The sequence below is a fragment of the Gobio gobio genome (genome assembly GCF_949357685.1).
Source record: "Gobio gobio genome assembly, chromosome: 18".
Lineage (NCBI taxonomy): Eukaryota > Metazoa > Chordata > Actinopteri > Cypriniformes > Gobionidae > Gobio > Gobio gobio.
The window spans coordinates 35,997,689-36,019,540 of record NC_137111.1 but is presented as its reverse complement, the minus strand read 5'-3'; the positions used below and the strand labels follow the sequence as shown (position 1 = coordinate 36,019,540).

Below are 21,852 nucleotides of genomic sequence, written 5' to 3'. Positions count from 1 at the left end.
ACTCACACACTCACTCATTCGGACAGTATACTCAATCCACAGACCTCACGCACTGGAAAACATGTTTCCACCCACACAAGCATCTACAGTAAATAAGATTATTGAACCGAATGCAAAAACACAAACACCGTCTCACCAATCCGCACACCGTCATCGCTCTGGCAATCCCGGCAGAAGTTTCTGACAGAAAAATGGCACGGAGAGGTTAAGGTTCTTATAATTTATTGCAGTTTGCACACAATTTAAAAATTTCACCAACAGCACACCAAAAGTACAAAACTAAACAGCCTCATAATTTACTTCCCTTGAGAAAATGAAACATACTATGATTGTCAAAGCTAAATGTCTAAATCCATAAAAAGAACAATGTCAACATAGCAAAAAATCTCAGAAGGGAAGCAATTACATGTGAAGTCAAATCTTCTGTTGTTGTTTTTTTGTTTTTTTAAATATAAATCCAGACAGCGATTGTCCTTGAATTCAACAGATATTTATTTTTTCTTTCCCATACTCATTAGCCACCAAGTTTGAATTTGACAAGAGTTGTTCTTCACACTGGGGTTCCCGGGTTTCAAGTAAACTAAAGGGGTGTCCAATTTATGGATATGCTTCATAGGCCATTTCACAGCTTCATTTCCATTGAACAAAAGTCAAAGACATCCAGTATTCCAGCAACAGTTTCCAGTTTTCACCCTCTGAGTATAAGCTGATAACAGTAGTTTAAGGCGGTCAAGTACAATAGAAGCCAACAAAAAAACGTAAAGAAAAAGAAAGCATAGAAAACAAATCAACCCCACAGTTGATATTTTTTTTCTGTCACATTTTAGAGTGCAAAAGGTAAAAGTACCACCGTGCAAAACGCCATGAGGAGCGTGCGCTGTTGGCAAAGCTCAACCTTTTCACTAGCCGTTGCACCAGCCAAATATATGGAAGGACAGTTCTTGAGGCCCGAGTAGGCCCGTGTGGCGCACACTCCTGTCCTGCTCGAAACATGTGTGGAGCCCCCGGCCCTCTCTAACTAAAGTAGTTCAAGCATTTCAGCACCGTGTGAGTGACTGATCTATGTCTACAGCGCTAAGCCATATGTTTTTCATTTTGCTTTTTTTGCTTTTTATTTCTCTGGATTTGACAATGAAAGTGATTTTTGTTAATCAAACCAACCAACCGACCAACAAACAAACAAACAAAATTAACAGAATTTTCACATTCTAAAAAAAAAAAAGAAACCCTAATATAATTTTGCAAATGAAAAGAACAAAAAATAAACCCTTTTTAGAATAAAAATTTTTCAAAAGTCACAAATGCTGCAAAACTTTTTTTTTTTTTAACAATCACAAATTTATAGATCTTTTTTTTTCAGTGTAACAAAGTCAGGTTAATAATTAGGTGTGTACATTTCATAAAGGCCTCTTTTGCACATCATTCTAATTTCATTAAGCTTCAAAAGGTGCAACCAACCTTGCCAAACACGTTCAAGTGACGAACAAAAAAAAAAAAAAAAGACTTATGTATTGAACACAAACACACGCACACAAACCACTCGGATCAGAGTGTGTCGAGCTTTATGCTGTTTAAAGATCCTTCAGCTTTCTTCAAATAGATGTGCGCTGCTGAGGACACCCATAAAGAAGAGCTGTACCATCAGCCACGCAAATGTGTCTTCATGGCAATCGAATCCGAAGCAAGTGCCAATTGAAAAGATAAATAAATAAATTACAAACAGAGCTGACATGATTCAAATGACAACAGCCAGTAAACAGGACACTGAGACAAACAGCAGTCGAGGACCCAGCACTGGGAAGAGCAGCGCGTGAGGAGAAGCTAGCAGGAGCTACGCTAGCCTTCTGAACAATAAACGTGGCGATTCAGCTTCTGCTGACACCTGGCCCCTCGTTAACCTCCGAATCCTACAGCGAGCCCAAACCGAATCGCTTGGCTTGGTGTGTAGATACTGCAGCCTAACGTCAGTGCACTTCCACAATCTTCACAGCCCAGAATAAACATCTCACCAAAACCCCCGATTAATTCTCTAATGAGAGGAGAAAAAAAAACTCAAACCTACCAAGGAATCAAATGAGTTAATTAAAAAATACACTCTCCGATGCAAAAAACAACAACCAAAAAAAGGAGTAAGTTAAATAAAATTCATGCAATTTCTACAGCGGTAATATTAAAGGTACTTTTTTTTTCAACAGACAGGTGCCCTGACTGTAATGAATCAGTCAATTACAGTGTACAGCAATACAGCAAGTCACATCTTTTTCAATATACAGGTCAGACATCATGCAACAACAGATTCCGTTTTAAAAACGAAAAGTCTTAATAAAACACTACAGAAATCTCTAGAAATGCAGCCGATGTAAAAACCAACCTCAGTAGCAAACAAGTGATGTAGAGAGACTGCAACTAAAATGCAACTGAAAATGACTTCAAATCATAGTAAGAAAGGATAGAAGAAATGCAGCAACTGATATGAAAAAGGAAGCTGTACATTGCATGAGTGCCTTGTTTGTCTTCCATCAGTCAAGTTTCCTATAACGAGTCAAAAATGTACAAGAGCTTAAATAACGCGAGCTTAGAGCTTCCTCATGGGACTTAAAGGACTGACCTGCTCACACACACTACGTGTGTATGTGTGCGCATGAATACACATGCACGCACAACCACAGTCACACATCAGGTATGTTATCGGCAAATTATAGTAGTGCGCATATATATATACACACACACGCGCATACTCAAACAAGAGGCGAGTGTGTCCAGGTAAATATATGATCATTGTACCCGTTTAGTGTGTCCTTAGTTTTAAACTCCTCTGTCTATTACCTGAAATCTTCATATGCTTTTCATGGCAGATGTTCCTTGAAATTTAGGAGCGTATACAAAAACTGTAAATTATATACAGTTGAAAATCCCAATGAATATTTGTTTTCTGTCAAAGTTGGTTACTGAGACCAGCACCCATGTTTTATAAAAAGAAAAAAAAAAAAAAACCCTAAGAAGACCAGAAAATATATTAAAAGAAAATCAGTAGTAACATTTTCATGTGCTAGTAAAGTGCAATTCAACAAGATTTGCAATGTACATACAAGAAAAATGACTGATTCAGACCCTTCGGCCGTCACTCTGCCCCACTCTTACCTTCGCCTCTCTGCCCCAAAAAATGTCACTCAGATCTCTCTCATCAATTTAACAAGCGGTTCAAACAGTCTGCTATCATTTTAGCGTTCATTTCCACAGTTCTTGAGAACTATCTTCCAGTGCCCAGTCTCTGACCGTGGGTAGATTGAGTGCCTCGCTCTTGACCGAGAGCGAGTTGACCAGTTCGCAGTGGAACTTGCGGATGTGTCGGTACAGGTCCCCTGACTGCGTGAAGCGCCGCTCGCACCACTTACAGGCGTGCGGCTTCTCGCGTGTGTGCACGACGGCGTGTCGGCTCAGGTTGTGCGAGTACTGGAAGCTCTTGCCGCAAGTAGTGCATGTGTAGGGCTTCTCGCCCGAGTGCGTCCGCTCGTGGCGCTTTAACGTGTACATGCAGGAGAAGGTTTTGCCGCAGATGGAGCAGGTGGGGACGTTAACGTCGCTGGCCGGCTTGGCCCGTACGCCTTCCTGCTCGCGGAAATGCGTGCTGAGGTGGATCTGCAGGATGTGAGGGCTGGGGAAGACCTTGTTGCATAAGGGGCACATGAAGATCTGAGTGTGTGGGGCCCCCAGCATGCTGGAGACGTAAGGCAACAGGGAGCTCTCGACCCCTGCGGCCTCATGCGCTCGCTCACTGTCCCCTCCTAGGGCGTCCGTGTCGTCGTCGCCTCCTTTGTCGTCCCGCTCCAGCTCGCTGGCCAGCGAGGCCTCGCGCAGGGCCGAAAGGTGAGCCTCCAGGCCCAGCCTCCGTTGCGCAACGAGGCTGATGTGAGTCCCGTTGGTGCTGGGCGGCTCCTTCACACCGCTGTGCTCCATCTCGTAGTCACCGCTCACCAGCTCATCATCGTCCGAGCCCGTGTCCTTCTCCACCTTCACTTGAACCAGAGCACTCTGAAGGCTGTCCGGGGTGACAGAGCTGCAGAAGTAATGATTGCCTGCCATGGTCTCCCCAGGACCTCCACCCAGGCTGGACTTCACAGAGAGGTCAAGCACACAATCGGTGTCGGCCGAGACTCTCCGAGACGCCGCAGAGCGACGGGACAGGGAGCCGGTGGAGCTGCTGGGGCTGCCGGCGGGGGATTTGCCAGCGTCGGGACCGTGCGTTTCTGCCTCCCTGGGGCTGGTGGTGGGAGACGTGGTCCGGTCGGAAGGCAGTCGCATCCACATGCTCCCCGGCACCTGAGGGCTGTCCCGCTTGTTCTCCATGTCCTCGTCATCGCTCTGCAGCAGGTCAGCGGTGGCCGGCCGGCCCGTGCTTCCACCTTCTGAGAAGCTCTCCACCTTGTCCGAGCAGCTGGAAGCGTCCTCCTCCCGCTTGGTGCTGTCGGCCTCAGCTGTGGCCTTCTGCTTGAGCTTCTTCTTGCACACCTTGACAATGTCGTACATGTGGAGGTAGCTGGCGGCAGCCAGCACATCCTCCACTGGAAGCGATTTAAACTGGAGCTTTCCTTCGTACATGAACTCAAGCAGGAGAGCGAAGGCCGGGGCAGTGACAATGTCGCTGTTCAGATGAACAATGTCCCTTTTGTCTAGCTGGTCCTTGTAAAAGAGGTGGAAGTACATGCTGCACGAAGCCAGCACTGCGCGATGGGCTCGGAACTGGGCATCACCGACCAGCACAGTGGAGTCACAAAGGAATCCCTGATGTCTCTGCTCGCTCAGACACTGTAGCAAATGTCTGCTGTGGTCTGGAAACTCCATGCTGTCTTCATAACCTGCAAAAGACCACAGATGTTAGTGAGGCTCTCTAGAACAACAATTGTTTTGTCTGTGCTCTGTGTGGAACTTCTCTTTCCCACCCGCTCTGTCCCTCTCTCTCGCTCCATGCACACAGACATACTCTCACACTCTAATTCTCTCTCCCTCCCTCCTCCCCTGTGGGAACACTGGAAAAATGTTCACCACAGTCCTGACATAAAAGGATTACAAAAAAGCACATGCAAAAAGTATAACATCACAGTTTATATGTTAAGCTAATTGCGTTTTCCTCACTTGTGCACTTTAAAGTACGCAGCGATGTGTTTAATATTACATTTCAAACCAACCCTTTTAATTAAACGCTTTAAAGCACAACCTGGGAAATGAAAACCAAAATGTAAATAAAAATATCTTTATTGAAAATTGCATTTAAAGCAATTTAGCCGTGAGCATCCCATCAGAATCATTTGAGTTTTTAATCAGATGCCGTGATGTAAGGAGCTGAAGTCCTGATTCCACAGATGCCTGTGCGAGAGAATCTTTCCTGTTTTTACTCACTGTGCTCCTGGAGCAGTTATTTATAATAACCCACTTTGGCCAGGACGCCAAGTATAGGTAACAGGCTTACAGGTACACAAACAGCTCACCATCATGGGCACACTGCATATAAGTATACTAAGTACCATGATCTCTAAGGTAACCGAGGTAGCAGAACATCAGTGTGACGTGCGTAATCAAAGACGGACAGTAGATAAAAAATAAATAAAACTAGAAATATGCATTACATTAAAAAAGGTTACACATAAACGATTTACAAAGTAAAAAAGGGCCAATTAAAATAAACAAAACATTTTGAAAATCACACCTGTTACCCGCGGAGATCGTTCCCGTCTAAAAAAATGCACCAGCGTCATGTTCAACCAGCGGACTTAAATGAACTCATTTGAATCTTCATTTAAATCTGATTGGGATAGCAAGCCAAAGCCCCCCACCCCACCCCAAACAGCGTTCAGACCTTCATTAATGAGGGGCTTATAGGGGGACAGGGGGATAACAAACCTCTCGCCAACCCTCTCCTCCCCTTTTCCCCCTCCCCAAAATCTTTGGAGAAATGGAACATCCTCCCCAAAGAGGCGGTCCACAGCAGATTTACAATACAATCACTTTAAGTGCCCCGTAGTCCACATCAATCCTAATCCTTAAGATGGCTAAAAATAAAGATTGCAGGACAGCTCACAAGGTAGCAGCGATCAAATTAGGAGACTGGGAGGACAGAGAGGGACGGAGAAGGAGGCTTATGAACATCTGATCCAGCTGACTGAGACCATATGGCAGCTGCTGCCCAGATAAAGAGATTAAGACTAGGAGGAGTGCGATTACAGCTGTCTAGCCAATTCAGGCAGCTCAAATCTGCAAGTTCTAAATTAGTCCTTACAAACAGGGGGAAAAAAAGGAAAGATGAGCAAAAGCCTAAAGAAGGGACATTTCGAAGAACGCCTGATTGTGTAAAGTTGCAGATTCGTCTCCCTAAAAGCATTTTTTGTCACTTTGGAAGATTATGAATTTTGTTTAATTGGACTGAAAATCTCATTATTAAAAAAGAAAAGCAGATCCGAACAGATTAACAGCACATAAACGCAAGAGTTGCTTGTTTTAATTCAATAATACTATCAGCATCTACCAACAACACCACTGTACACCGTCCCGACAGAGCAACAATTTGCCATTAAAGAACAAAGTGACTGAAAAGAAGACCTGTAAACAAACAGAATAATGAAACGCTTGCCTGGCAACAAAAAGTGTCACTTGTCCCCAGCCTGGTTACGCTACACCAGCTGAAAATCCTTTACTTCCCGTTTCCCACACTCTGATAGCTGATGGCAGACACGCAAAAAGACTTAACGAGAGCTCCCTATTCAAAACACATCCCTGTTGCCCGGACCCCCCGGTACAGTACCTGCAGTACGCATCAACTTGATTAAGTCCACTGTTGTGGTAGCGCCGGCTGTAACTCCCTTCGCCGAATCAATGAAAGGGTAGAGACGCAAGAGAAAGAGAGAGAAAATCAAACTGTGAGGGACAGATGCAAAGTGGAGGAGATGTTGGAGGGGAATGCGATGCCTCCTCCTGCACACAGATCCGCACACACACTAACTCCCAGTCTGTGCGTTAGAAGAAAAGACTGGGGGATGGCAGCCTGTCAGCTGCTCTGACATCATGTTCAGATGGAAATGCTACCTCCAGCTGTGCTCCTTTTAGTGCCATATGCTACTCCTCTACACTCTTGCCACCAGCCTCTCCTTTATACAACTTTGTTTCTCTTTCCCCCCTTTAAAAACGGGAGGAAGGGAAGTGTTGTGAGGTGATTCTGTAGAAAACTAGCCAATTCCCCCCTTTAGTTGTAATCTCTCAGCAAAGAAGAACTTGGAACTGGGTCCGTCTGAAAGCCGACACTTTTTTCTAACCTAGTTTCCTGCACTGAGAATTTAAATACCCTCAAGTTTTTTCCCCCCTCTCCTTCCAGTAACCATAAACAAAGGCCAGCACAGCACATTTGCAACTGACAGATCCACGCAGCTGATATTGTTTTCGACTTCTTTATGGTTCACTGGCTGCGCCATTACCGTCATTCATTTTACTAACCCTTTGGACAACTGACAGAGGAGGGGGGGGGAGAATTAAGAAACAATGGGAACAATCATACAGGCCTTATAAGTATGGTTCAAACAAAAGACACCGCATTCCGCATTAGGTCTTACATGTATCCTTTCTTCTCAAGTATCCCACTTATAATTGTGATAATTTTCAGAAACTTCTTTGGTCCAAGCCAAACAACAGTTTCCTGTTTACCATTAAAATCAGCCAAACAAAGATAACTATAATCTGAAGGTCTCTTCTGAAGGATGTCACACTCGTGAAAATGAACATAGTTAGTTTTAAAACTCATTGACATGCGAGAATGATTTTAAATGCATAAAACGGCACAAGAACGAAGAGTTTGCTGCATCTGTCACGAACATTACACTTGGTCTCAGGGGCTTTTAAACAACTAATAGAAGCTTTTAATTCAATGGAAAATACGTACGATTAGGCTCGCTCGCGTATGAATAATATGACATATTTTGGTTTACAAAAGCAAATGGTCAACGCGAAGGCAAAAGAAAAAACGAAGCCTACACTGCTTTATAGCGACTGTGATATTTCAAAGTAAACTTGTTTTCAAAACTGGCAAGTTCTCCAGAAAGACGAAATTGTGCCAAGTTAGCCCTTCTTGAACTTAAAAGCTACGATACAAAATAAACAGACACTGGATTAAAATAAACTACGAGTCCACCTAGGTAGGAAATGGTATTATAGCAGCAGGCTACTCCTACACAAACACACACACACACGCAGCACTGCCGACGGTCTTTCTCTGGATCCTGACCCCGTACGTTCAGGAAAAGCTAGCTAGTGTGGCTAACAAATAAAAAGTAAGCATTCAACCTGCAGTGTTACAGTTTTGCGACAGGCCCCGATGCCACGCGCTCGAGCAACTCGTTCTGCGCGTGAAGACCAACAGTCGCGTGAAAAAGATCGTTACTTTTCCCCATAACAATCCAGCCCGTGCCTCCAACCCCCCTTTCATCTCCTTAAAGAGCACCTAGTATCACAGGCACTTACAGACAACCAGGTCCAACGTCTTCCTGCTTCCTCCGTCTAATCCTCTCAGCGAGAAAAACAACTCGATTGACTTTCAACAGCTTTCCATAACAACCTGCAGTGGCAGGAAAGACAGAGCAGGCGAGCGGAGCGACGAGAGCTGCGGCAGCCAGATGTTTCCGAGCTGTTGCTACTCAACTCTCCTGTAAAGAGGAAGCGCTTGACTGGCAGCGCGCAAGCCAATGGAAGAGGCGAAAAGAAAAGCGAAGGCAAATTGGAAGCTGCCGCTGAGGGGGGAAGAGGGAGGGATGTCTCTTTCTCGGCGTAGGTTGACACCAGGCAACAGTGAGAAAGCAGAAAAAAAGGCCGAGCGAGCGAGCGAACGGACGGACGGGTTCCTCGAGCTGACTGGCGCAGCGCGCGGATCGAGGGACATTGCGCAATGTTACGTGGGTACTGTAGTCACTGGCCGAGCAGCGGTGAAGAACAGGTGCACTGCAACTTCCTCCAGCGCTGCGGGGACACAGCGAAAGAGAGAGAGAGAGAGAGAGAGAGCCACAGGGTTAGTGGACATTAATATGGCCACTTAAAAATATTACAAATGTGAGCTGAGTGTCTTATGAAACGCTACAATTATTATTATTATTGTTATTATACAATACAATGCCAAAAGTAAACCATTACATTTGAAAAGGGGCTTCTAATATTTTAATATTTGGCGTACAAAATCGTTTTTTAAGCGGATGAAGATATATATTTATGCTATTATTATTGGTGTCATCATCATTAACGTGAAATGATGATGAAAACATTTGGGCCACGACAAACTGGAACAATTTCTTTCTTTGAATGAATGAATGAATGAATGAATGCATGAATGGGAACAGTTTAAATCGCTCAGTTGATGAGTAATGAAGGTAAATAAAAACAACATTAGCAGTATAAAATTTTATAAAATGTAAAGAAAATAAGTTTAGTTTAGTATAGGCAAATTCCTGTGCTTACGTGCCATATAGACTACCGTTTGTGTGTTAGCTCGTCAACAGGTGAACGTTTGCAATGCTAACAAGCTACTGCATGTGCAATGGTCCACAGATGCGCTAAGTTCACTCAGGACCTTGTGAACACGGTCACGTGCTTGTCATATTTGGCTGCCGAACGCACCCGCCCATAATCACCCACGCTCCCACACTCATGCGTCCCAGTAAACTAATTGGCGTTACTAATACATTTCAAAACAAACCACTGTCCTACTGGTACTAGAATCTTGACATAATTTCATTATAATGTAATGCAAATAATGGCCTCATTAAGCTGATGTGGCAAATGAGTCCAGGCATGTGATGTGTTGGTGTTTTCCATGTCGTCATCCAACAATCTATTCCTTGTTCTGTACAAGAGTTATCCAGAACTATCATCATTCGATCACATCAATATAATTAAATATTAAATCAAATGAAATGTTTTGCGTCCAAGTTTTCATTTCACTCAACTTTTCATTATGTTCTGTGTTAATAAAAACTGCACAGAGATTTCTATTAAGTATTTAGTCAATATGTTTCAGTTTGGAAAAAAAGATACATTAATACACACTTTTTTTACCCCAAACATGATTGCTTCACGACATGTATAGTTCCAACTATTAGCATAACTGCTGTTAGTTCTCTGCTCCAGTATGATAATCAACAGGCCTTTTTGATCCCAAATGTTTTTTTGGAGATGACAGTCCCTTGAATACGGCTGTGCCATCAGCAAAGCACGGCTGATGTTTGAAATGATATTTACTGGAGTTCTCTCCATCTGTTCAGACTGAAGTCAAAGATGTGAGGCCTCGCTTCTGTGCAACTAAGAGCAATGTTCAGACGAGCGATAGAGGACTAGTAAAAGTCATTTTATTTCACTATTACAGTTATAGTATTAACCATGGCTTGGTTTTATCAGTGAATCATTGTTACGTGTATATTTTACAGTAGTTATAATATAATGATATTGATATAGTGACTTATATTTGGCATATTGCATTACAGCTCCCTCCAGATAAATCATGTGTTCTGTAATCGTGTATTTGTACAGGATATAATGCTAGGACAACCACTGAATACACATTTGACAGTTTATTCTAATCAGGTACTTCTGCATTCCCACCTCTTGAGGTCACTGTGGAATCCATGTTTGTGGATGGCGACTGGATTCACTCAACTTGCACCAACATAACTACGGTAGCTAAAGTTTTTTATGCATTCTTACATGCACAAGATTATACATGCTTCACACATTATGAGTATGATATGTGTTAATTATATAAACAAATTGGAATATGAATACGTTTCTGGTGGCAAGTAGCCTGCTCATCCAAATTATGAGGAATTTCATGTGGACATGAGCTATTAGACAGACATACTGTAAGCAGATATTTATACAGTACTCTGACCTTTATGATTAAACATGCAACAAAGCCTACGAACAATGTACAGCCACAAACGCAAATGCAAGCATTGAGTAAAGTCACCTCTCACAGCAGTTAAATTATGCGTGGGACACAGTAATGTCATCCAAGACGTGAACCCTGTATGAATTCAAAGCCCAAAAATAGTGGTCAGTTTAAATGCTCTACAGTTAATAGACCTTAGTCAGGGTTTGACACCTTATTTAATTTAACACAGATGAAAAAGAAGCTGTAAAGGATAGATGTCTTTACAAAGGCACGCACTTATAAAAGTCCTAGATCACGTAATTTTCACAACGCACAAGTTTTAAAGCTGTCTTATATATGGCAAGCCGTTTTGACTTTTAATCATTCACAGAATATAAATTCTTGATATCAACAATTACATTTTCACTTGTTAAAATTCTTATTTTTGATATCAGGAATTAGATTTCTACTAGTAACAATGAACATTTTTGATATCAGGAATTACATTTCCACTAGAAAAAAAAAAAAAGTTTGATATCAACAATGATGTCATCACCCGCAGAAGTTGAAAACTAGTAAAAACTATTATTCTTGATATCTGTAATTGTATTTTCACTAGTTAAATGTCACCACAGGCTGCCATTCAAATTCAGTTGTTGATATCAATAATTGATTTCTTACTAGTTGAAATTCCAATATCAGAAATAAAAAAAAATTGGTAAAAATAATCATTTTTGATATCAATAATTTGTTATATAATATAAATTCCTCATATCAAGAATGTAATTTTCACTTGTTGAAATGTTTATTCTTGATATCTGTAAATGTATTTTAAAAGGTTTGAAAATGTGTTATTCCTGATATCTGAAAACATATAAAATGACTTTCTTACTAGTAACAATCACATTAATAATATCAGAAATTAACAGTCACTAGTGACAATTTAATTATTTATATCAAAAAGGATTTTTTTTACTAGTAGCAATTTAATTGTTGATATCAAGAATAGACATTTGCACTAGTAACCACATAATTATTGATAAATAAAGGTTTTTACCAGTAAGAATTGTATATATGATATGTGAAATTGGAATTTCAACTAATAAGAAATCAATTCTTGATATCAATAATTGAATTTGAATGGCAGCCTATGGTGACATTTCACTAGTGAAAACACAATTACAGATATCAAGAATTAGAGTTTTACTAGTTGAAATTTAGTTCTTGATATCAAGAATTCGTATTTCTGCATGTGATAGCATCAAGAACATGATAACATGTTGATATCAAGAATGAATATATAACATTTTTACTAGTGGAAATTTAATTCCTGATATAAAAAATTGCCATTGTTAGTAAAAATCTAATTCCTGATATCAAGAATGAACATTTGAACTAGTGAAAATGTAATTGTTGATATCAAGAATTCATATTCGGGAATGACTAAAAGTCAAAACGGCTTGCCATACTTATGAGTGTTTGTCTGCTGAAAGTTTTTTTTCTTTCCGGAAGACGTTTCATCAGCTAAACTATTAGTATGTTCAAACATCTGTACAATCCATTGAACGCAATATATTCAACCCCCTTACAGCCTCGTTTTTATTCAACAAATCGAATATGACTAATATTCTACACTGCCGAATGCTGGTTTTCTACCCACAATTTAAATACATTTATTGTCTTTGGCACTTACACATAGACAGCAAAAATCTGGCTTCTGGCATTTAACATCTGGACTAGGCACTTTCTCAGTTTCAAAGTAAATTATTGGGGGGATTGTTTTATGGACTATATAATATTGCAGCACAATACATATGGCTAAACACTGATGCCAGTAATGCTAAAACATATATAACAATATACAATCAAATATTCAACAAAATATTTTTATTTGAACATTTCTTAATTTTTATTTTAGTATTGTTTTTACATTTCATTTTACATTTACCATAATCTAACATTAATCTTTAAAAACAATAACACTGTTAAAGAAAATCTTTAGCGAATGTTTCATACTGTACATTATAATGTTGTATAAGTTTTTAATGTTTTATTTTTATTTAGACTTTTTATTCAAAATATAATGGAATTATTAAGAATTATAGAATTATAATGAAATTATATTTTACTAAAATACATGTAGGCTATACTGTATGTGCATGTGTATAATTGAATAATGATTTACATCAAATAGGCTACTATCAAGAAGAGTACACTTGAAGAAATATATAGGATTATGCTGTGCATTCAGAGTTACTAATTTCTCTTCTCAGAGTGTACCCATGATGATAAATGTTTGAGTGAGGCTTACGACGATAAAGAGATGGACAGCAACAACATTATTTGATCCATACTTAGTACTACTCACAACAACACTTTAGGTGTCCAACCCAGACTAGCAGAAGGTAGGATTGTGATATTTATGATAAACCCAGAGAAAGTGTCCAACTACTAACTGGGGACCTCTTAGACATTGAGGGGGACAAGTGACAAGCCCCCCCATGGGGGCCGTTTCTAATTTTAAGGGGGGGGGGGGGGGCTTCACTTGTCCCCCTCAATGTCTATGTTGGTTACAGCCCTGGTTATGTTCTGATTTTGTACATACTTGTTTCTATAAATCTGGGGGCTGAGAGCTTGGCTTATGTTATACAGTAAGATCATTATTCAGTTATTTTAAAAGTTGGCCTCTCTTGTTATCAGAAGCCCCCTGAGTTCAAATAGGTCCTTAGTAGTTGGACACTTTCTCTGGGTTTATCATAAATATAACAGCACTCTGTATGTTATCATGATGACAAAAAGGTCTAAAAGTTAAATTTTTAGTCTGGTCCTCAGCCGTCCAACAGCGCTCGTCAATGTCAAAATGATTGAGATGACCAATCACATCAAAGAAGGCGGGGCTTACTATTCAGAGAAGCATAGTGTGAATTCCAGCGCGAAGCGTCAGTTTAACATTGAGTGAGGAAAGATGTAAATAGCGAAGCATTTAAGTTTTACTGTTTTGCGATAGAAATTTTAAGCGACCAATTGTACTTTTTTCTCAAAAATGAATTGAAAAAGTTTTAGTGTGACGAGACATGAAACGTTTTACGCTTTCAACATATTAGGCATGTAAATAAAAGTATATGTGTGCGAATCCAAATTAATGCAAATATTTGCAAATTATTCAAAATGATTATTTCCCAACTAGAATTAGACCTATAGAATTTCCTTCATTGTTTTATTTCTTTATGCTTTATAAAAAGATATATCCCCCCCAAAGTTCAAGACATGGTTACGGCCTTGAAAAGACCCAATAGAAACCCACTGAATCAACACACCAACCAAATAGCAGGAAGCACAATGCAGGCAAGAAAAGCATATTATAACGAAACCTTGTCTAGGGGTTGTGTGTGAGGCAGTACAGAGACCACAAGAAAATATTTCTTACAAATCGAGGTTCCGAAAGAGTAGAGGATAAATATACACAAACACAAATTCAATGAAATGCAATATGAAATCTGCAGTGCTGACACAATGAAACATCAGCACGGCAATGTCACCCTTACTTCACACCCAGCACAGACAGGCAACAGAGAGAGACGTGCTCCCAGGAGAGAGGACGAGCTGGAGAGAAGCGGTCGTATCATCAGATGGGCGATCACACAGTCTCAGGAGAACAGTGGGATTGTTTTTCTGGAGCTCTATTTCCTCCTCTCTTGGGACACTGCAGCAGCACGTCACCCAGTGAACACAGCAGCCTCACAATTATTATACCTCATAATAATTAGCATTTAATGAAGCACCCAGCCATATGGAGGAATCCATCTTTAACTGGTGAAGGCATGCTGATAAATGAAGGTTAATGCTGGGTGATAAATAACACAGCTGGAAAAAGGACTATATGGCTCTGTGCTGAAATACGAATGTGAGGCAAAATTTATTATAACTTTATCAGTCATTCGGACAGTTATGCATTCAACACTATTTAAGCAAATAAATGACTGATTGCTGGACATCAATAGTGGCAGGAAGACGTCTGCACAAGGAAGGAAAGAAGTTGTTTTAAGAACAAGCAATATATCATGCTTCTGATAATGATGTTGTATCAAGAGGGATTTTTTTATATTAATGATTGTTATATTTGTTTAACACAAGCTTCATATCATAGAAGCTTTGATATGAAGCAATTTTATCCTTCCAAACTTTCCATATATCTGTATTAGTATCAGCAATATTGGCCTTCGGTAGTATCGCCCATTCCTTGTAAAATATGTGAAAACAAAAACAATCGCAACTCAGTATGCAAATATGACACATATCATGACAGCATTTTGAATGCTGAAAATTGTATCAAAGTGAGTTAATTGGAGACATTCCAAACTTCCAAACAAAATTTAAGTAAAAAAAAACTTAAAGTATTAGGTTTACAGCAACATCTTAGCACACCTAAGACTGACACTGTCTTTAAAAGAAACTTTGAATGTTGTGGTTTAGGCTAAATCTGAAAAAAAAAAATTGTTGCCCAGTATCGAGGCATCAATACATTAGTGACTTCCTAAAAGTTGAGGAAAAGTTTAGCAGATTAAAAGTTTAGCAGATAACACATTTATAATGTGCCGTCTTTTTCTTAAAAAGCAGACAAAAAATCTGATGACTCATCTTGAACTACACCAATATTTGTCCAATCAAATCCTCTCTATAATGAGGATGCCCCTCCCCCAATACCACCTGCAAATTGCAATTGACAAGCAGGTAAATCATGTTATTTAAAAAAAACAAGGTGAGATGAACCCTTTGATATGTCCTGGCCCCACATTTACATGTATGCATTTGCATATCGCTTATCCAAAGCAATTCACATTACATGTTTTAATAGGAAACAAGTCAATACTGCACTTGTCAAGAAAATGTATGTACCCTCTTTACAGCGTATGGTTAAGTCTAATGAACATACCCTAAAAATCACTTCCTGCAGATCAGAGGATATGGTGACATTTTTAACAGAAGCTAAGAATAATAACATTTCAAGTAAATAATTCATGACCTACCTGTCTCACTTGTAGCCCTCTTATTAGGCAAGGGAACAGCTGTTCTTTCCCTCCGCGCACCCAAAGCCTCTGGAGGTGCTGCATCTGTTTGGGGGGAGGGCACATCCTCTAGGGTTCAGGCGTCAGGGGAAACTGCTGTGTGTTTAACTTGTTTATCCACAGATGGTGGAGATCTGGCCAAAAAAGGAAGCTTTAGTTTAATTTTACAATGCTTCTTCTGTCTGTCAAGTAATTGCTGTGTACATTTATTACATACACAAGTTGTGATGGTAATGCTCTTTGAATGGATCATTTGTGAAATCGGTGTTCCAAATATTACTGTAGGTCCAGGATATTAATGTGTTGTGTTATGATTTCAAGGTCTAATACACATTCACATCTGCTTGCCTAATCACATCTGCCTATAATTGAATCTGGAGCAGTGTGGGGTGCGATGTGCCATTGGTACTCCAGCACTTCCAGCAACCCTGAAAAACTCTATGAAATTCAAATGTTCAGTATAGCTGACTACATTATTATATTATAACATAGTTATAGCTGATGCATTACTGGCGGTTAACATGAGCAATATGTTTTTACAGTATTTATTCAAGATTCAAGATTCAAGATTCAAGAGTTTTATTTGTCACATACACAGTTATATACACAATATACAACTGGCAGTGAAATGTAAACAGGTCCGCTCCATGGACAGTGCAAATAACAGTTACAGGAAATTAAAATAGAAATAGAATAAAATTAGAATAAAAAGTATTAACATAAGTAGAATTATAAATAAATCAAGTAAAAGATAAAAATAGGAAATAAGATAAATAAAAATATAAAAAATATAAAAAAAAATGTTTATCGACCTTTGTTAATGTTAGTTGATAAAAATACAATTGTTCATCAACTTTCGATTAAAAAAATGTATTAATAAATAAAGAAATTAACATTTTAAAAGATATTGTTCTTGTTATTTGATGTTAACTAATGCAGTTAAATAATGTTAACAATTGAAACCTTTGTTCAGTTTTAACATTATAATATAGACCAGTCAGGCATAACATTATGACACACTGACAGGTGAAGTGAATAACACTGATTATCTCTTTATCACGGCACCTGTTAGTGGGTGGGATATATTAGGCAGCAAGTGAACATTTTGTCCTCAAAGTTGAAGTGTTAGAAGTGTTAGAAGCAGGAAATATGGGCAGTTTTGACAAGGGCCAAATTGTGATGGCTAAACTGCAGCTCTTGTGGGTTGTTCCCGGTCTGCAGTGGTCAGTATCTATCAAAAGTGGTTCAAGGAAGGAACAGTGATGAACCGGCAACATGGTCATGGGCAGCCTAGGCTCATTGATGCACGTGGGGAGCGAAGGCTGGCCCGTGTGGTTGGAACAGACGAGCTACTGTAGCTCAAATTGCTCAAGAAGTTAATGCTGGTTCTGATAGAAAGGTGTCAGAATACACAGAGCATCGCAATTGTTGTGTATACTGAATGTGCGGCACATTCCTGCTGATATTCAGAACAATTGACCTCACTCGGAAATACGCAATCGTTGCGGAACCAGAGTTCCTGTCACATCAGCCAACACATCAGAAAAGCATACCCGGCCAAGAGAAAATGGATCAGCGAGTCTATACAACTTCACTAACGGATTTGCCAAATAATTACATTTGATGGAAATGAACAATTAGGCCTATTTACATAAGTCTCATTACGTTGCTATAAAGAACCAGCGTTACATGACACGTCTTTCTTGACCAAGATTACATCTTGTTTGTCCTGACTTTGGCTACAGTTCAAAATAGTTTAAACATCACGCAGTGTGCACAATTCCATTTTTTAACATACAACATTATACTTTAAATAGAATTATAGATATGTTTTTATTTTAAAAGACAATCTATAATAATATATGTTTACAATATAATAAAAATAAATTCACAATATGTATGGAGGCATTTTGCAAAAGTGAATTTTATATATATTAAATAAAATATACATTTTGAAAATAAAAAATATATATGTACACGACTCACGAGGCAACATCCATTTAAGGATGCATGTTTATTTTAGTAGTTCCGTCAGTGAAACAATACTACAGCCTGAGAAACATTTAAATAGATTTCCGTTAATAATGGTAAGTTAAATATTAGTTTACAAAAAATATTTGTTTTACATTTCCCCAGCGGTGCGTCATAAGCCGCTTTGCGTTGAAAGGGTTGTAGGACACGAGCAGGGAAGTTTGGTCCTTCATCCTGCTGGATAGCCTGAACCCATTTCCCTCAAACTCCACCATCAACAGGGAATGAAACGACAGATACGGCTGCTTTTGCGAATAACAAGAACAGCCCGGTAAGCTACAATCACACTTGCTCATTGCTTGCGCCATTTGTTTACCTGTAGCCCTGCCCGGGGAGGAAGAAGATTACCACGACGATTGCGTATTTTCCGGTCGCAAATACGGAAGTTGTGAGAAAGGTCTATAGCACGATTGCGAGTGTTATTCAACAGTTAAATCCAGAGGCGGACAGTAGTGAAGTATTTTTACTTTCCATGTAATTTTATTTTTCAAGTATATGTCCTTTATCAGTGTTCTTCTTTGGAAAAGTTTTACTTCACAACATTCCAAAACATAATATTTAAATTTTTACTGCACTACGTTCCATATTGAATATCATTTAATACTTATTTACATTAAAAATATAGTTTTTCTACATTTGAGTTTTACTCAAGTAAAAGTAATTTGAAGTTTTACTTGAGTAAAAGTAAGAAAGTATTACATGTTAAATGTAATTAAGTATTAAAGTAAAAAAACTTTTATTTATGAAATGTAGTACAGTAAAAAGTATGACATTATGCTTTGGAATGAAGTGAAGTAAAAGTTTTCCAAAGAAAAACTGTGATAAAGTACATATACTTGAAATATACTTGAGTAGAATTTAAAAATGCTTCACTCTCTGCCTCTAAATCAATAAGAAGTTACATTTAGTATTGCCAGTTACTTTGCAGCTTTAGTTCGCAATCAAAAATAGTTTAAAAAAAAAAGCCACAGTAATGAATCAACTTTTCTGAACAAATTGATTTAGCGAATTACTCGACTCTTGAACACTTTTGAACAAATCGATTGAATGAACGATTCAATTATTATATATATATATATATATATATATATATATATATATATATATATATATATATATATATATATATATATATATATATATATATATATATATATATATATATATATACAGTATATCTTGTTGTTATACATACACACACAAAACCATGTTTTGACCATGCTGCATTTCTTTTAACTTTATATCATACGCAATGGTCTTAAAAACCCACATCATTACACGCTGCCCTCCAGACAGAGACCTGGTTTGGACTAAAGCACTACTCCTCTCTCCTTCTTCAGCCTTTTCTCATGCCTGTAGGGGGACGTTTTCCTGGGGTAGGTGGAACACAGATGCGCGGCAGTTCTTCCATTGCTGGAAGAGGAGATGGCTGGCTACCTTTTGGCTTGGAGGCACCATTAACCAATTTGCTATCCAGATGTCCATCAGTGAGCAGTGGCCAGCTTTGTGCCAGTCTGAGCAGTCCAGACGCATACATCTGGGCAAGACCATTATATTCACAGTCTCAGACTCAACCCCCACACACAATCTGTTATTTTTTCGTCTGTGAATCCAAAAGCATGCCTGAGTATGACTGAGGGATTTATTTTTCTTTTTCATGTGTATAAGTGTGTTTTTACCCTTTGCTTTAGAAGTGTAGCATACTGGAGAATGGAGAATGAGCATCTTTTTTGATCAAAACAGAAAATGTTTCACAATTATCATATATGTTTTTATACCAGAGCTTTAGTTTTTTCCTCGATTCTGATTGGCTGAGCAGCGTTCCAGGAGCACCCAAGGGGCTTTTACACTATACTTTTCTTTTACATACAAATGCAGAGTCGGCCAAGGCTGTCTCAATTGCAAAATCCTTCTAGTGACCTGGAGTGCTCCCTAAAAAAAAAATCCTGAAATGCACTGCAAAACAAGAAGCATTGATGATACGTCACATTTGCTGTTGTTGATAACAGTGGCGACTTTTTTTAACGCGAGTATGCTGTCATGGTGCCAGAAATGTCATCAGTGTCCCGATGTGTAGTGAATTACCAGTGCCCAAAATCATCAAAATATACAGGTTAACAATATGCCCACTTGTTTCATGAGGGAATCACTTAATCATTTTGTTTTATTCAGTCATTGAATCATTTATTCACTGATTTGTTGAAAAACTGTGATTCATTCAGGAACGTAACTTCACTACTAATTTGTTTAGAACTATTTTCATTGACGGAGCGAAAAATGTACAGTATGTGTTTGTAAAGCAAGTCACTCAATATCAAATTCTTGTTTATTGAACTGTAATTTAAGGCTTTAGCTTCTTTGCAATACATCAATTGATTATACATAGACTTGCCCTCTTAATTGGTTTACTATAAATAGAAATTCAGATGAAATAAACCACATCAACAGAAGCAAAGATGAACAATTTTCATATTATCATTCAGTCCCACGGTTCGCCTGATTGATGATACCTGTACGAACAGTGTGTGTATGTACCACAACCACAACCTCTGCCAGTGCGAACATTTGCCTTGTGGCACCAATTCCCAGGAATGCCTAACCTGTGCCAGCTGTTGGAGACAAGCTACCTGTGCCAACGGTGGCGGGAGCTGCCCACCACATCATCTGTTCCAGCGTTTCCATCTGTAGCATTTGTACCGATCCTCCTCTCTCTGCATCTGGACCCTCCAAAGAAAGCTTTCCAATAGTGCTGGCCTTGAATATGACTGCCAACCAGGCCAGATGTTCGAGCTGTAAGCCCCGGGCTAAATCAATGTAGCTCTCCGCTCATTATTCCGGGCCTGATGAATTGCAAGTGGCTGATTTTTTTTCAGCATACACTACAACAAACCATCCATCAGAGAGCAAGATGTGAGGAGATGCAGTGGTGGGGCTGTCTAAGGAGGAGCTTGCAGATGTGTCTTTCAAGACATTTGGCAGATTATGGGAAAGCTTTTTGAAAAGATAGCCTCTTTATAGAAACAGTAAAACAGACCACAAAACAGTTGACTTGGATTTTTACTTGAATACAAATAGTATAGGCATTATGCTAGTTATCTAGCTAGCCAGCTGATCTGAATGTCAGTTTAATGCATATAACCAAATTATTCAGACTGAAGAAAAAAAACTGATTTGTTTCATAATCAGACATTCTTATTTCTCTCATAAACCTGCCAAGAAAAAATATTTTTATACTTATTACTTTAACTTAATGTTTAAAACATAAAAGCTAAATTGTAGCATTCATTTCATTTCATATAAGGGGTGTCAAACTCAACTCCTGGAGGGCCACAATCTTACAGAGTTTAATCCCAACTCTGCTCCAACACATTTTTCAAATAAGCCTCTAGGAACTGAGTTTGATACCCCTGGGTTATACCCCATACATCATATTACTACAGACAGATGTAGTTCTATATATTTTTTGGTGTGAATAACAACCATAAGAATAATCATAGAGAAAACTTGGCCAAAATAATTTACTGGAGGTAAAATTTGTATCTGATTTAACTTATTAATCCTTGGTTTTAGGCACTCATGTTGTCACAAACGTTTAACCCATCCATAATGTCTAAAATATGATATGAATAAACAATGAAAAATATTACCCATTTTAAGAGTTACATTTTTATTATTTAAAGAGTATGGGAATTGTGGTGTGATAAATATTTAGTCTGAGATCCAATATTCTCTTAATCATGGCTAATCAATATGAAAACATATTCGTACTGCACACGTATAAAATGAGCAAATACACACACACCCTTTAATGACATACTCTGTAGATACACAGACATAAACAAATATTTACTGTTTGACTGA

The 21,852-nt window shown here is 38.9% G+C and overlaps 1 protein-coding gene and 1 long non-coding RNA gene across 5 annotated transcripts; one reads left to right on the top strand and one right to left on the bottom strand.

Moving 5' to 3' along the window:
• Positions 1 to 207: 207 nt before the first annotated feature.
• Positions 208 to 9,020, bottom strand: zbtb18 (zinc finger and BTB domain containing 18). Of its 4 annotated transcripts, none has more exons than XM_079843495.1 (2): positions 8,503 to 9,020; positions 208 to 4,856 (listed from the first exon to the last, which is right to left on the bottom strand). In XM_079843495.1, the coding sequence occupies exon 2, from the start codon at positions 4,840 to 4,842 to the stop codon at positions 3,229 to 3,231; it is 1,614 nt and encodes a 537-aa protein (XP_079699621.1). In that variant the 5' UTR covers positions 4,843 to 4,856; positions 8,503 to 9,020; the 3' UTR covers positions 208 to 3,228. The 4 variants fall into 4 exon arrangements, with proteins under 4 accessions (XP_079699621.1, XP_079699619.1, XP_079699620.1 ...); XM_079843493.1 differs by having other exon boundaries at positions 8,326 to 8,549; XM_079843494.1 differs by lacking the exon at positions 8,503 to 9,020 and adding an exon at positions 6,797 to 6,996.
• Positions 8,774 to 21,645, top strand: LOC307142531. The gene is made up of 3 exons (XR_013818489.1): positions 8,774 to 9,043; positions 10,609 to 10,700; positions 19,332 to 21,645. It is a non-coding gene; the product is annotated as an uncharacterized lncRNA (long non-coding RNA).
• The last annotated feature ends 207 nt before the right edge of the window (positions 21,646 to 21,852 follow it).